This window comes from Phoenix dactylifera, chromosome 2 (genome assembly GCF_009389715.1).
Source record: "Phoenix dactylifera cultivar Barhee BC4 chromosome 2, palm_55x_up_171113_PBpolish2nd_filt_p, whole genome shotgun sequence".
Taxonomy (NCBI): Eukaryota; Viridiplantae; Streptophyta; class Magnoliopsida; order Arecales; family Arecaceae; genus Phoenix; species Phoenix dactylifera.
In genome coordinates, this window is record NC_052393.1 from 11,112,283 (window position 1) to 11,129,199 (window position 16,917).

General features: G+C 37.8%; 1 protein-coding gene across 3 annotated transcripts; it reads right to left on the reverse strand.

Annotated features, from left to right (window-relative positions):
• Positions 1 to 1,882: 1,882 nt before the first annotated feature.
• On the reverse strand, positions 1,883 to 16,093 carry LOC103708501 (autophagy-related protein 13a). Of its 3 annotated transcripts, none has more exons than XR_005509407.1 (4): positions 14,577 to 16,093; positions 7,724 to 7,905; positions 2,426 to 2,836; positions 1,883 to 2,244 (listed from the first exon to the last, which is right to left on the reverse strand). XR_005509407.1 is itself a non-coding variant. In XM_008793458.4 (3 exons), exons 1-3 carry the CDS (start codon positions 15,813 to 15,815, stop codon positions 2,536 to 2,538), a joined length of 1,722 nt encoding a protein of 573 aa, XP_008791680.1. In that variant the 5' UTR covers positions 15,816 to 16,093; the 3' UTR covers positions 1,883 to 2,535. The 3 variants fall into 3 exon arrangements, 1 of the variants encoding a protein (XP_008791680.1); XR_604313.4 differs by having other exon boundaries at positions 2,445 to 2,836; positions 14,577 to 16,088; XM_008793458.4 differs by having other exon boundaries at positions 1,883 to 2,836.
• Between the last annotated feature and the right edge of the window lie 824 nt (positions 16,094 to 16,917).

The window sequence follows — 16,917 nt, forward strand, 5'->3', positions numbered from 1 at the left end:
ATTTTAGGCAAGGCAAGGAAGAATAGTTTATAATGGAAGTCTAGCATACTGATTTTGAGATAAACAAGCAACTTATCAATTTGCTTGTAAAGTCTCATTATCAGAAGTATGGAATCAAATCCTGCTCTTAGCAGACTATTTGAGGGTGTTGAGGATGCTTGAGGTACTTAGGAAGGGTTAGCACGTCACTTTTTATTAAGAAATAATAAAAAACAAGTAGCATTATCACGATGAAGAATTAGCGGACACACTTGAGACTTGATCAACCATGACTCTACTTTGGATGCAAAACAGGACCTCTTTTATATTTTCATGGGTTGGACTATTACCCTGTTCTCATTCAAATAAATATTAAATATATGGTAAAAGGAAAATTAAATGATGTATACTTAAAATTGGAGATACTTCTCATTGCGACGAACACCACCAAATTTCTCCAAACCAAAGATCATATTAAGGTGGGTCAAAAAAATGACAACTTTAATGGCATATAATATTTTGACCTACCATATTCCATTTTTCATATGTTTTAAGATGCATGGATTATGATCATCAAAATGAATTTTCAACTAATATAGCCATATACATTAGCATGTCAGCACAATAATTACCATTCACTTTTCGCAGTCACTTGAAGAATAGGTTGGAAATTAAAGAAATGTTTTTTTGTTTTTATGTAATTTTAAAGTATAGAACAAAATCAATAGTATAAATCTTTGATTTCATTGATCTATTATTAGAATCGTTAAATCTGTAATGAAAACTTTAGCATGTATAGTTCAACTCTGCCCTCTCTAGCGTATGATTGGTTATGTGAAAGTCTGTCGTATAGGAAAAAGGGTAGAATATTTCTACAGAAATGAAAATAAAAATCAAAGATGCAGGTATAAGCTTTCAATTAGACTTTTCAAGGAATAAAGTTTTGCAACTTCCCTTGCAATCAAACATACAGTTTTATAGCTACACTCATCTATAATTTGAGATTTTGTTTTCTTGAGAGTCACAACGGGAAAGGAATGAACAAAGCAAAAACCTTGTTCTCCCGCTCATGTAAATGTGTACGTCTGCATGCATGCATATAATAGCATACTAAGAATATAGAAGGCACATCCAATCTCTAATACAATCTGTCTTTCCAACTTAATAAAATAGTACCTTCTAATTGGTTTGTTAATATAGAGAGACAAATGAATCAAGTAATCAAGGTAGAAAGGAGAAAATAAAACAAAAAGATTAAATATACTATCCTGCATACTCTCTCAAAAAAGAAAGGTCTCTATTGATTAGTCAATTTTTCACTTTTGGTAAGATACGTCTCAAGAAAGACTGGTAATCGAAAAAATAATCTCATGCATGTTCAATCCAAAACTTGACATTTGTAATCTGTACAAAAATATTTCAGAATCCAAAACTCTTTTATTAATGCAACATATATCATATATGTAAGCATGTATTTACATTTTCTGTAACAAAACAAAATCAGAAGATTTTCTATTTTGGAATAATCTTAAGCAAAGTCGGCCAGCAAGTACCACCCCACATCGGGTGTATCACACCGGTACTAAATCAAGACTCAGTACAGATGATGCATTAAGTCTTAATATGCCGAACCACTCTCATACCCAGTGTACCAATACTAACACAATGCCAATATAAGGTCTCATATCTAGTGAACCTTGATCTTAACAATGAAACATTGTCCATCTATACTCCCCCTAATCCATGGAATCAAAAAATTATAACAAATCTACATTCCTCTCAAATCTTACATGCGTCACAAGAACAAAGTTCTAATAACAACTACCTTGTACGCTTATCAGTTACCACTTGGGTGAATAGCTATGCATGTATAACCATCCTACCCTCGGAGAGCCACAAAACATCAAGAACCAAGGCCATCATTAGATTGTCTTGATTACAATTGTCATCATACAGCAATGAATTAGCCAAATCACTGCATCAAGCTGTGTCGACAACCTTTCTAACTAGGTTGCCCCCGGCAAGCAACATGTAAGCATTTAATGATCACAAAAATAAAAAAAAAAAACTAATGAAATATCAAAAATTGTAGTTCAATTATATTCAGCTAGCTGTTACAGCAAAAGAAACAAAAAACATATTCATCTAATTGAAGACACAAATCTGATGCTAAATTCAGTTCAGCAATATAGCTCTATCCCCCATAATTCCATTGCACCAAGCTTCTGATTCAACTAAAGCAAAGCACGTCATGGATCCTGCCACCTATATATAAAAGATAATTTTTAATCATGCGCATGCGCCTGTATGAGAAAACGAGGATCATAATCTAATGAATTCCTAGAGGGGAAGGGAAATTTCTCAACTGCAATTAAATGGTATCTACTCTTGTAGTCTTGTACTCTATCAAGATGACAACAAGCATCAGTGGGTTGGGATTATATACATGGTTAGGAAGCATCAACCTGCTTGTGATATTGCAGCAACAGCCTGTATCTGAGATTAGTACTGTTGACTCCAAATTTATACTTGGGAAAGGGCTTCGCTCACAGTACGCTACTCTTTCCTTTGTTTAACTGATTCCAGTAACTGAGTTCCTCTCCTAGAAAGCAGAATCTCCTTCATTTCTTTATAGCTTTGTAGCTCCTCCAGTCCATCAGACGTCCTCCGAGAGAAAAAACTGGAGGTGCCAATCTCTCCATTTAATTCAGAAGTTGAAGATTGGGTTGAATAGCTGTGATTTTGGCGCAACGGATGTGCTGTCTTCAACATATGAATTAGATTGCCAACAGCTGCATCTTGTGATTTATGGGATGATGCCTGAACAGATTCTGGAGTTTCCTTCCCATCAAGGCTCCTGTTGAGAAAACATATAGCAAATAACTTCATATTACTCCTCATCTGTAAACCAATAACGTATGCACCATAACAATCATTAACCATCCATCCTCAGGCTTTCCAGAGCAAAACCCTTTACATGTCATGAACTATAGAACAATAGGAGAGAACATGAGAATATTTTTGCCATCCATATAATATACAATCTTTGGCAAAACTGCAAGCACAGGATTTCTTTTTGTATTGGCCATAGAGATCATAAAGGCCATTTGCTTTCTGCCTCTGTAAATGTATTGACAAGATAAGTAATTCAAAAGCTATGAATTTACCAGATAATGACCAATGCACCAGAAACCACCACTACCACGTACTTGGTCTTGAACTTATATCATAACAGGTCAATAGTAATCAAAGTAAAGAATTACCCCAAACCCATATGTAGCATCACCATATGAGGTTATGGATCAGACGAGGTATGGGCATTAAATTTTTGGCAACAGTTATAACCAAAAAATTTACATAATATTTCAGACCTATCTTAAGCACAACCACATTTATAAAATTAAATGAGATATAAACTAAAGCAATTAATATCCTCAATTTAGATGCTTATCAACATAAAATTTCAAGGTGAACAAAAAAACATCTAATAGCTTTCCCCCATGCAAATTATTCCTGGTCTCCAAACACAAAATCTCCGCCACTTACACCCTCAACATACATTTCCATCATGCAAAAGGAACCCAAGCTCTATCCACCCTAGGCATGGGGACCCCTTTATTTAATTTGTTCCATTTCCATCTTTGGAATCAAAATATATAAACTAAATGGCTGAAATTAAATCATCCTAAATGGTAAATCTTGCTTAGTATTTTTTCTGGCTCTTCTATAGAAAATTATTAACTTACTATGGCCTATATAATACACCATGTTTACTTCGTCCTTGCATCGATGGGTGCACTCTTCATATCTTTATTTTTATGATTTTTAACATAGTTTGCTTGCAAAAAATTTGGAAATCCATATAGCAAGCGTGGCAGAACATTTCTGGGTATGAGTCATATATATGGTTGCATGTGTACTAAATTTGTGTTCATTCTAAAATTAGATCGACTTCACAAGACTAAACCCAGATTATAATTTGTCCTAGGACCATAAGAAGCTAGAATGACCGACAATGGGCCATTCTCTCATCATCACGCCACCAATCCTAGAACTTACCATCAGACTGTCACAAAATGCTCCAACAACTGCCACCTGTGCCTGTCTTCCATGTTTACCACTCTCATAATATTGTTTCTTGATGCAACTGCTTGTGTTCGGAGTCTTCCAAATCTTGTCAGCAATGCACCAAAAAGCACCTTCTTAGCTCAGCAATAGCAGTATATATTGTTGTGCATTAACAACTACATCATGGATGTGCATCCTTAATTGTTACCTCATCTTCCTGAGAAACTAAAATCTGGCCACCATTAGGATGACAATGCTCAAACCCTTTACTGTTATGCTATGCTCTTGGTGCTCCTTTTCAGTTTATGGATTTAATGCATCATTGATTTGTTGTCATTATGAAGAAGTCACAATGGAAGATTTTCATATCAAGTTCATATAAGGGGTCACGAAGAGTCAATATATTGGCCTAATAGTTATTATTGTGACAAAGTTTAGGGCAACAGTCACATCCAAAAACTTGTACTGTGAATCCATCCTAAATCTGCTTGAATTTACATGATAAATTTCAACAGCTCATTTTGCAGAATTCAAACTTGATTAATTTAGACATTTGAAAGAAACACCAAAAGACCATGTTAAGCATTTAAATCCAATGCCTATCTTTATAGTTTCATCTCTGATATGTTACAACAAAAAACAGCATTCCTGTCTTTTGTACAGCATCAATACTTCAAGCAACACTTCAGACTTAAATGGAGCTCTTAACTGAACTTACTGCATTGGAATTCAATACAAAACCTCAATAATTTTAGGTATGCTGAATTCATCATATATGCTGCAAATAAATGATCATTTTCTAAAAAGGGATACATACTCACCAGATTCAATGAGCCAGTATAAAATCTGTAATATTTCTATTATAAACTGATAATGTAATATACAGCAAATACAGGCTCATCCATGTGGCTACACTCTTAAGTATAAATGCCATCATGCAGTCTCAAAGTTTACATGTTTTGGATGGAATGGAGAAAATCTAGAGAGCATCTCATCTAAAGGTTTGGGTGGTTGGAAAAGCTGAATAGCCAATTGCCCTCCCTTCAAGCCCCCTTGCAAGCTCCTTTTTTTTTGTTGAGGAGACACATTGCATGCTACCATCCTCAGTTTCTCCACCTTATGCATCCCTCTGAATTCCTAAAACTTCTCTTAATTGTCCCAACTCAAAGGGGTTCTCTATATGTTTCCCTTTTATCCTCCCCTTCTTAGCTACTTAAATGTCTCTCTTCACTACCCCACAGCATTACTCCTAAGAAAGCTCCTGTATGCTCCAGTCTCTCTACCTTTTTTTTTGGTGAGCAATAACCTTCTCTCTACTGAGTTTAGAAAATTTCTCTTAATCATCAGACCTCTCTCTCTCTCTCTCTCTCTCTCTCTTCTTAATCTCCATTTCTTGGTTGTTAAAAAGGCTATATCTTCAAATTCTGCAAGGTAAAAATCTTTTCCATGAGGAAATAAAATATAAAAGAAATATCATAGTACCCAGAGACCTTTTAGATCAGATCTCAAACAGTCTTTCTAAAACCATTGGATTTTAAATCCATATTAACCTTCCATCATGCTTTATGGCCCACGTGATTTGCATCAACCCACAAGTCTCTGCTTCTATGCCTTTATCTCCATCTTCTCTGTTTCGCAAAGACCCTTTTCAGGCATAGTTGAGCCCATACTGCTACTTTAGATGCTGGCAGTGGCATCCAGAGAGAAAACCACCTTCAGCTTTTTTTGTTTTTGAAAAGGTTCTCCAGTGAGTCAAGGTTGAAAATTATAAAGAAAGCGAGAGGGCAAAAAGAGGCCAAATTACAAAGAGGTATGTTCAAAACTGATGTCCAGCAGCTAGTTCTCATCTTAAAAAGCAAATTGTTTGATTAGGACTTTAAATTGAGCTGAATTGAGTTTGCAGCAATTACGGTTGTAATCATAAATTGCAATGTTTAAACTACTTTATATTTATAAAAAAATGTATTAGATTTTTTACATTAAGCTATATATTATAAAATTTGCTTAACTGATACATACTCTTAATTATGCAAATAAGACTGAGTATTGACTTTAATTCTGCTTCTAAAAATGAGTTGCTAAAGTAGACTTCTTAGCCGTCCACAAACTGACAAACCCGTGGTGTTAGCTAGAGTTTACACATGGGCCGGGGGCAGGCACTTCTTCAAATATGGTTCCAAAGAAATCAGCTTGACTTATCAAACATGTCCCAAAGGCCAGCAAAGATAGCTAGAGTTTATACATGCCAGCTTCTTTTCATGTTTTGGACGGAATTCCAGTGGTGTTAGCAAGTCATATTGACTAGATTCATGCAATACATAACACAGTTCAATTTAGTGCATCAGCACAGGTCAATTCAGTGTGTCAACACCAATCAAGCAGGCCTAATCTCCCCTAAGGGTTCGCATATAGACTCCATGCTCCAAATAAACTAAGGATATACTATGTCTATATTAAGCTTCATCCAGGCTACATTCATTTATCTTTGTGAATTTGACAGTAAAATCCATGGCCTCTAATTCACAATTTTCAGTTTATAGGGTTGACTTGCACCAAAAGGAAAGGCCAAATTAAATTACAGGCAAACCAGCTAGTCTGTTAAGAATACAATTAGCTTATCAAAAATTAAATGTTGTCAAAGAGTTTGAATGAAAAACATACCGTTGTCTGTTGGGCCAAGACAACTAAGAAATCAAATGATTCCTAAGAACTTCTGCGGCTCATATTGGACAAATGTTGGAAGAAAAAGGGTTAGAAATGACCAACAGTTACAAAGGATGTAGGTTATAAATAATAGTAAATGGTAGAGAAGAATCTATATGCTGCCTCAAATGCTTATTAATTATGAATCTAGTTGACATTCAGCATAAGAATTTTTTATGTTTTTTTGAAGTGCAACAACTTATTGAACCAAAGTCCTGTTATAAACAGACAAAAATGCAGTTAAATGCCAGAAATTTATCCTCAGTAAGATCAATATACACATATATTTAAGAAAATTGGAGACAAAGTGTTCCCCTAGAAAGAGTCAAACGCTTAATTCATGATCTTCTCTACTGCTACACATGATTCAGCATTGGGAAGAATCTGAATGGTTTGATAGCAGTGCATTGTCTTCTAAAAAAGAGTATGGAAAGTTCAAATTTAATCTTAAAACCAGTGATTTGACAATTAATTGAAATGCTGAACATTCATCATATAGGATCAATCATCTGATGTTAGTTCTATAATTAGCTTCCGCCATCTACAACCAAAGCTTTATTTAGCTTTCTGAATCAGTTAGACAGCCTCTTAAGTCCTTTTGACATTTAATTCCTGTAAGCTGATATTCTCCAACATCAACCATAGTGAGCAACTCTACACAGCATTTCAGATTGTTAACAATTTCGTCTGGTGTGTTTACTCCAAAAGATCAAAGGGTCCAAGTATGAGTTTTGACTGAGGTCTCTTGTCTAGCATGCAGTGAGTGAGAACCAAACTTCGTAACTAACTCATATGCAATAATGCAGCAGAACATTTAATATACTGAGATAGCAGCTTGACATTAGGATCCATTTAGAAAAGCACAAAACAATAAACAAAATTATTAAACTTAATAAAAATAAATAATCACTCGTGGATCAACCTCCTGAATCATATGAGATCACCATAATAACCCAGAAGAATGGAAAAGTACCTAGTCTGAGAATCTGATGTATCAACATCGTCCACAGCAAAAGGACAAGAGAAGTCTCCATCATCAAGATCATCCTGGATCGATAATCGGCTGGAGCTTCTTGAAAACCCAAGCCTTGGAGAACCACCAGAAGACAAAACACTGGAGAACCTTCCAGAATCATCCCTACCATCCTTAAGGCTCTGTATACATTTTTACACACACAAAAGCAAGATCCAACCGCATTAATAAAATGTAATCAAATTTTACAAAAACACACTCAGCAACCAAAATAGAGAAGTTGAAGTTGACATGCTTTCTATATTGGGAAGTTATGAAGGGAAATGATAAAGAGAAAAAAAAAACGAAATGGCAATCAGTTTCGTCAAGTGAAAAAAGGACAAAAAATCAACAAAGACAATTACTAGCTCGCCATTCAGAAAAAGTGCACTTGCTCCCTAAATCTCAAGTTGCCACAAGAAGCTTGTTTGAAGTTTTACTTTGCTGAACCATCATCCTGTTGGACCCCAGGGGCGGGGTGTCGGAAAACTACTAAGCAGCCCATAGGTCACCAGGGGCAGGAGTGAGGGTGTTAATGGAGGAGAACAAAAACATAAAGTTGCCGAATCAAAGCATTTAATCATCATATTTAACAGTGGTCCAAAAAATCCGCACAACCATTCTCTTGGTAATACGTATAGATTTCCTAGTTCCAACAACAAAAAACACCTAAAGACTATTAATTACAACTATAAGTTCACTCACATGACTGCTGACCCAAACAAATGACTTACCAAAGCCAATATATCTAACAATCAAAATAAATTTGACTTTAAAATTAAACCTAGAGCTTTGACCGAACATAAAAATAAAATAGTTCTATATCTTGAAATGACCTTGCAATAATTTCAGAGAAACATGATATATGGGTATCAAGATATGCCTTTGTTTTGTCCATTCAATCTAAAGGTCTTTCCTGTCCTCCATATGTCAAATTTTGCCTCTTGAAATAAATTTATCTTCAATTCAGCAAAGACCTATTCTGCAATTAGAATAATCCTGGTTATGGTCCAAGAACTTGTTCATTTATGGATAAAGCATTCTTGGCAATCTCCTGAAGTAGGGACAAGGTCCTTGAATTTTTTAGCTAGATATTATACCAGTGATGCATATATCTCTGTGATTGATGTTTGCATGAGTCGAAATTGACTCAGAAGTTACAATTAAAGCCCCTATCAAACAACCACAGCCATCCCAGAACATTGAATACCCATTGGTCTTCCTATTGAACTGCAGAAAAAGAAGATGCTTTGCCAAATAGCCTGGTCAGAGTTAATCAGCTATGCTAGTTCAGATGGAAAGAATCTAGGCTCCACTTTCAAGTCAAGTTTTTCTACCACCTTTGTTGAAACAGGACTCTTGACATATTCATGATCAATGACCATATGGCACAAGTTCCTACAAGGGTTTCTCTCCATTTGAAGATATCAATGTGTCTCAGGTCTTGATATGCATTAGGCTCTTCTTTGATTTTTGCCTCATTCACTGATGATATAATGGAAGTTCCAAAATAACTTGGGAACGATGATCTAATTCCCACCTATAATAAAAGAGGCAGAATTCATGCACAACTTTAGAAAGATAAGAAATATGGACAAGTTATTTAGTATGTATCATCACTTAAGTCATAAGATTTAGTTAATTCACTAAATGACCTTGTCAACCACTGATGTTGAAGATAAATGCTAAAGTAACATATAGTCATTCATATGGACATATCTGACTTTCTTTGTTGTTGAATGACTTTAAATTATCCTGCGGCTTCTTGTGACTTCAGTTATACAAGGAGAAAGGTTGGGATGAGGTTCAGATTTCAGAAGGAAAATAATGTCGCAAGATTGTCAATATTCTCTTAAGATTTACCAGCAAAAAAATTAAGTACTGCTGTTATCACATTTATAAAAACTCCCAACTAGAAACCATTAGTTTGTATGATCCAAAGACCACTATACATCGTTTCAATCATACAGAGAATGAGTAGATAAAGAAAAGGAGATGAAAAAAGGTTTACTAGAGGACAATAGGACATAATAGCAGCAGCAGCACCAGTCTCAAATAATTCATTATAACCAAGATCAATGTACCAAAAGTCTAAGAAAACTGCTGCAAATCCTGCTCTTTGCAATTAATACATTTCCACAAACTAAAGCCCTGGTGACTCATAATTTGAACTATAACTTAATAGGATAATAGCAAGTTGAAAACTTAACAGCTAGAAACTTTGGCATGGTGTGCGGAACCTACACGGGAATTTGCTCCCACTCTTGCACATTCTTCCTTGCACTTCTATCTCATGGTGAACTAATCATCTGTTACTGCTATTATTTCATCAAAATCATATAAGCTTAATCACAAAACTTGAATTCATTTTTACTCATCAGATCCAAATCCCATGCATGTCTTTAAAATGTAATGATCAAATTCAATTGAAATAAATAATAATAGAATATGTAAGGTTTTTTCAATTTTTTAAAAAAATAAGAGTGCTTCCTAGGTGCTGCCATATGCCAAATTCAGACAGATCTCTACATCTCTGCCCCATACTAACTCTATGTTGACATAACTAAATTTAAATTAAACCCCAAAAAAAATAGGAAAAAAAGAAAGTGCAAAAGAAAATGACTAAAATGAGAATATATGTGAACATAAATTTCATGGATTTTGTAGCCACTTTTTGACCCTTGAGCATATTTTACATACAAAACTATGAAATAGTGTATGAACTGTCCGACTTCCCAGTATCAATTGTGTTCTCATCTATGTTACCTAAACACTTTGGTTCTAAAATTCTAGAAGTTTTGCCACATTTGGACACTTGGAAAGGGCAGGACACAAGACAACAAGGATGGACCCTCCACTTTGAAGTCCTACTAATGCCAACAGAAGTACCAAAACTTGGCATCTTTTCATGCCATACATACAGGTAAGTGGTAACTCTTAGTTTCAACTGCTAAACATTTTAAGTGAAGTTACAAATGCTTTTAATATGAAGTTATCATGGTTAATTATCTACTTAGGCATCGCAGTACATCTTAATTTAATCTAGATGAACCTAATCTAACTTAAAACTTGAATTCATTGCTATTCCATTATTTTGTTTGTTGGAATTCCTTTTTTTCTGTTTCTCTTATGTGTGCGCATCAAAACAATGCCTTATATATGAATATCTATTTAAATGTATGCACATATACAGAAACATATAATTGTGTGTATTTATGTGTGTACCCATGCCATGTCCCCATGCCTAGAATTTTGGAGGTTGTTATCTGACACTAGAGAGAAGTTAGACAATCCTGAGTGTCCACATAACACTGAAGAATACAGAAAATGTTGAGCATAACATGCACTAATTTTGCTACATATTAACCTATAACCCAGCAAATAACACCAATACACTACTACACAAGCCAATGCGGTTAGTGCACAATATGCACTCTTTTATTCTACTAACTCATGCATATTTTACTATATTACATGGTCCAAAACTAATATTTAAAACTAAATCCCAAATAATCCCTTTCTTCTAGATCAGTTTTTTCTTGGCTAAATCTTTCTTGCTAGCACCACCCACAACTTAGTTCAGCTCCTAGTAGAAACTGCAAAAAAAAAAAAAAGTTCTGAAAGTATGATTCACAAATGCATTGCTAAACTTCAATTCTGAAACCATATTCATGACACACTCTCTAAGAATTGCCAATAAATGTAATTATTCAATGTACTGAATGATGTCCAACAATCTCTTGAAGGAACTGTGGAAGTTTCGGTAACATTCCTGGCATTTTTTATAAGGGGCACGGTAGGCTATTATAAAAAAACTGATCAAAACCAATTAAGGGCCCATTGGGGGACAATCCACAGGACCTAGCAGGATCTGCTAGAGAGAATGTGCAGGGTTTTTTTTTGGGCTATGATTCCAGCGGTATAAAGAAAAAGACCTCTCGAGGTCATTTTTTAAACCTAAGTTAATCAGGCCCCACAACCATCCGCACACTCTCCCTTCTCTTTTCTGCTCCCTCTGTTCCTTCACCTCTACATTCTCTCTCCAGCCATTTCTATTAGATCCTGCAAAATCTTCCTAAACAGGCCCTATGATGGCAGTTATTCCTTGTTTTTTTTCGTAAGAAAATTTTCACAAAAGGAATTGCAGGGATAGGCAAAGGGTTTATATGCTAATATATTTTATAATTGTTGAAAGGTCAATAATGATTTCTTCTAAACCAAATACTTTTTAGTTTCAGCAGTTTCAGTGGTTTTGGTTCAAGCTGCAACAATTTCAGCTGAAATTTAAAACAAATAAAAATTCAGTTGAAATTAGGAAAAATCAGATAGAATAAAAGAAAGATAAGTAAATAAATTAAATTAAATAATCTTTCTAAAGTATATTATGATGTCTGAGACCTTTGTATGTATGGTAAGGGTGGTTTTGTGGGGTGACAATCAAATTTTTATTTTCTTTAAAGAAAAAAATTTAACAAACGATGTTCACAATAACATAGATAATACAACTTTGACCAACTAAAAGTCTCTGTCTTTGAGTTTTAGGATAGTGAAACTTTTGTGAAAAATTTTAGTTTTCTAAGTACCTTTTTGGAACCTTTTGCACAACACTTTGAAATCTCTATTCTCAAAGATAAATCCATCCCAAATCCGAAGAATATTTTAAAAATAAAGAAATGATAAAGAGTAAACATAAGAAATCCATATGTACAACAAGATTTGGCCCCATCAGTTACTTTCCGCCAAAACTCTAAACCAAACTTCATTTCAAATGATTTACAACTAAATTAAAAATGTTTGGTTGTTGTTCTATTTTGGTTCCAAAGCTTCAAAAAACTTTGAATCATGATTTGAGGCACCGTACCGGTTGCCCGGCAGGCCTCTCTTCCTTCCTCTCTCTCTCTCCCTCCCTCTCTCTTCATCTTTTTCTTCTGCTTCTCCCCCTCCGGCGACGGCGTCTCGGTTTCAATGCCGGAACCGTCCTGGTCTGCCACCGGTACAGCCTGGGACGCTCCGAACTGGACGGTTCGGGACAGCTCTGCAAACTTTATTTTTAGGTTTGTCCTGTTGGCAAACTCTACATCCCCAAACAACATTCCCATCATCTTTCAAGTTTAAATAACGAGCAACTTTTTTTACTTAAAGCATGCCTCCTAATCTGCCTCCATCGAGCTTAGAAATGCTTTTCAGCATATGGGCAAATTCCAGCATAATAATGCTTGAAAAATAGCTTTCATGAAGGATAAAAATAGAATGGCAACTCAATAAGAGTGCTTAAAAAAGATAGGCAACCCAATTCATTTACAGCCTTATGGTTGGTGCAATACTAATGATAGTTTATTATTAGACCTGTTATGGATACAGTATCACTCTGCATACCACAATTATTTTAAGTATATATATTCCAATAAATCATGATCAACATGTAAAATTAATTTCACTTGAACAAAAAATGCCTTAAACTGTGAAATCGTAAATCAAATCTCAGGTTTTAATTGCATGCAAAATTACATATGCTTGTAAGGATATAGAGCACTACTCCTATAATAACTATAATCATAATCATCGAGCCTTTTGCAACTGTTTAGGATCGGCTTTATGGATCCTTATTCACCAAATATTTCTATTTAGGATTCCCTCTAATGCTATTCCAAGTTTCTTTTTATCCTTCCTCACAACCTTCATCCATGTTATTTTAGATCTTCCCTTCTTTTTCTTACCACCTTCAACACAAACCAAATTACCTCTCTTTATTGGAGCTTCCTTAGATCTTTGTTACACATTGCCATACCATCTTAATCGATTTTCCATCATTTCTTTCTTAACTGTGCAACCACTACAGCTCTTCTAATATGTCCATTTCTTATTTTATCCTTTCTAGTTTTACCACAAATCCATCTTAACATTCTCACTTCTACCACATCCAACTTGTTTCCATGTACTCTCTGCTCCTATAACTAAGCACATCAATGCCAAAGTGGAAGGATCGTGTTTAAAATTTTAAAAAAAAAACAAGTTGAAAAAAACAAAAAAAGATTAAATATTAGAATTCATCATCTTTCTTCAGAGCTCCAAGCTCTTTTGCTCACTGGCATCCACAACCAGAGATCTCCAGCTTTATGCAAAAGTTATGAGACGTCAATAGGTGCCAAGTCTATGAAAGTTTCATCTTCCAATAGTAAATTTCAAAGCCTAATATTCTACAATATTTTAAACTTTATCAAGTTTGTATTATTTCTTTAGTTGAAATTAGACATCCCAAAAGAATGAAGTGATCTAGCACGAATGGGCATTATCTTGGATTGGCACAAGTTCCCATCTTACTTCTACAAGTTGCTGCACTTTTACAATAAATTAATTGCCATCAAATTAAACAAACTATAAATTTCCAAGAAGGTAGCAATGCAAACATCATTAAACTTGTAAATACATTTGAAGCACTGCTAACCATTCTTAAAAACCTTCTTGAAAGTGGAATTTGGTTTTGATAGTATCCACTTTATAAATTACCCTTAAAAATATAATAAAAAAAGCCAGTTCATTGCTTAAAAAATTGGAAGGCCCACTCACAAAGGAAGCTTGTTAGCATGGAATGCCCATTATCAGTGTTTGCTGGTGTTAAGCTTTAACGTTTCAACCTTCCATGAATAGATTAAAAACACTACAGAACCTTCAATAAGAAGCCTTACTGTACTTGAGCCTCCAATTACATTTGCACGTATAAAAGCAAGATTCAACCGCGTCAAGAAACAAAGTATATATCAAATATTACAAATTTATCATGTACTGAGAGGAAGAAAATGAAGACAGTGAATACCTTCTGAGCTGTATACCATTGTAAGTTTGAGTATATATCTCCACCCCTCGATCCTTCCGACTTTCTAAAAGATCTACTCTCTGAAGGTGAATTCTGAGACGAAAGATCCGTCCTCATGCTTCTGGGAGATGGTGGTGGCAAGAAGCTTTTGGTTGGATCTGAAAGAATAGGACTGCTGTGCACCCGGTTCTTCCCCGTCAGCGGCTGCGGTATGCTCAAGGGTGCAGTTTCAGAGCGCAGACGAGACTGCAGATAACTGCTGCCTTGCGCCGGCGGTGACGGAGTGGGCGATGGTGAGGAGAAGGGCGGGGAGAGCTTAAACTCATCGAAACTAAAACTACCCTTCCTATGAGTCGCCGGCCGCTGGCTCGGGATCCGATTCCCATATCCATCGGGCGGCGAAGCCGGAATAGGAAACGAGCTCAAGGGATGGTGCGCCAACGGCGCGCTCGTCCAGCTATGCGGGCGGGGAGCCGAAGGAGTAGCCGACGTCCGGACACCTCTCAGTGGAAACGTGATCGGCCGGGCTCCCCTTTCATAAGGCGAAGAAGGGAAGGCTCTCATGGGATCCGCGGCAGGGCTACCAACGTAATCCGTTATGATCATCGGCGGCAGGAGCGACGAGACCTCGAGATTGAAGTCCGAGAGGCTCGGGCGGTACTGCACCGACACGACGAGCTGGCCAAACTGGGTCTCCACCGGGGTGAAGCTGTGCAGCTTGAATTCCCTCTCTTGCTCCCTCGAGAACGGCTCGGCGAAGGACGAAACTCTATAGCTAAGATCGTAATTGTAAGACTGGTTAGAGGAGCAGAGCATTCGGAAAACCCGGTAGGCGGGGAGGAGGCGGAGGAAGGAGTAGAGGGATCGGAGTAGGAGGATCGATTTCTTGTAGGTCCTCCTGTAAAGAAAAGAAGCGGAGTTCTCCGGGGAGCAAGGGGAGTTCCAGGACTCGCACTGGGCGGTCCATCGCTCGACGACGGCCTCGGGGAGGTCGGCCGGGGGGCGAGGGGTGAGGATGATGTCGATGATAAGGGGATCCACGACGCTGGGGTGGGGGTGGTCGAGGGCCGGGGGCAGGTCGCCGAGGGCGAGGTTGAACCAGCGGTCGCGCTTGCGGGCGCGGGCGGGGTCCGGCGGGGCGGCGCCGTGGAGGTGGGGAATCCGGGAGCCGAGGACGGCGTGAAGGGCCTTGAGAAAGAATTGGGTGATGATCTGCTCGCTCCTGCCGGATTCGGCCATGATGGCGGCTTCGGGTCGAAAGATCAGGGTCCGGGGCGGGGACGGGCGCGCGCGGAGGGGGCGGCGCGGCGGGGGCCCGTGGGGCCGGGGCTGGGGCCGGAGGGAGGCATAGGGGAGGAGAGGAGGGAAGGGGGAGCAGGGGAAGGATTAATAATGGGATGAGAAGGGGGTGGGGGAGTCATGGTTGGGGAAGGATTATTGGGATAGAAAAAGGAGCCGGGAATCAGAGGAAGCATCCATAAGGGAGAGGAGAGATTATGAGCGCGATTTGGGCCGCGTGGGCGGGTTTAATCTGTCGCAGTTATGTCGTCATCCGGAGGAGTGCCGTAGCATGATGGTTCTGGGTAGGTGACAGCCTGGTTATCCGGGTTGGGTCGAGTGTATCTTTCGTGCAAAACAAGGATTCACCTTCCTTCGCACCAATCCACCGTTGGATCATCACTGGCCGCTTTGAGAGATGTGCAGCGGATGGATGATGGAGTTCGCAGCGCTTGGAGATCTGCTCGGTAGGTGAGCCAACGGTGGATTCGGGAAAAGGAAGGTGAATCTATCTTTCGCGTGAAAGATGATACCCCGATCGATCAGGGATGGGCAGCCGGTGGCTTGAAGGGCAAGAAGATTTAAACATACAAATAACGAAATACAGATGGAGGAATCCTCGTGCAGAAAAGGATTGCGAAACGTGAGCGGATTGTGACGGAAGGAGAGAGGGATTATGGCTTCGCGTCTAGGATTCCGGGGATGAAAGGTGGTCAAAGAGTCGGCATTTGTTCATGCGTTTATAAAAGGCTTTGTTACAAATAAGATTGCATAAACGCGTGAGAGGCTGCTTGTCTTCGAGCTCCGTAATCTCGATCTCTAGGCGGCACCACCGCTAAGCGCTCGCCAAACTTGACAAATGGTCCGGCGGAAAGCCTCGTAGCCAATGAAATCTTAACAGTTAGCTAATGCAGCAACCAATATTAATTGGAAGTGTCATGGAGTGCATCTTAATTGGGACCCATATGGATGAGGAGTTCCCAACCTGGGTCTTAGAAGCCCACATTGACCCGACTTTGGCCAGAAATTTTTATGTTTAATTGGTCATTAATAATTGTTTAAC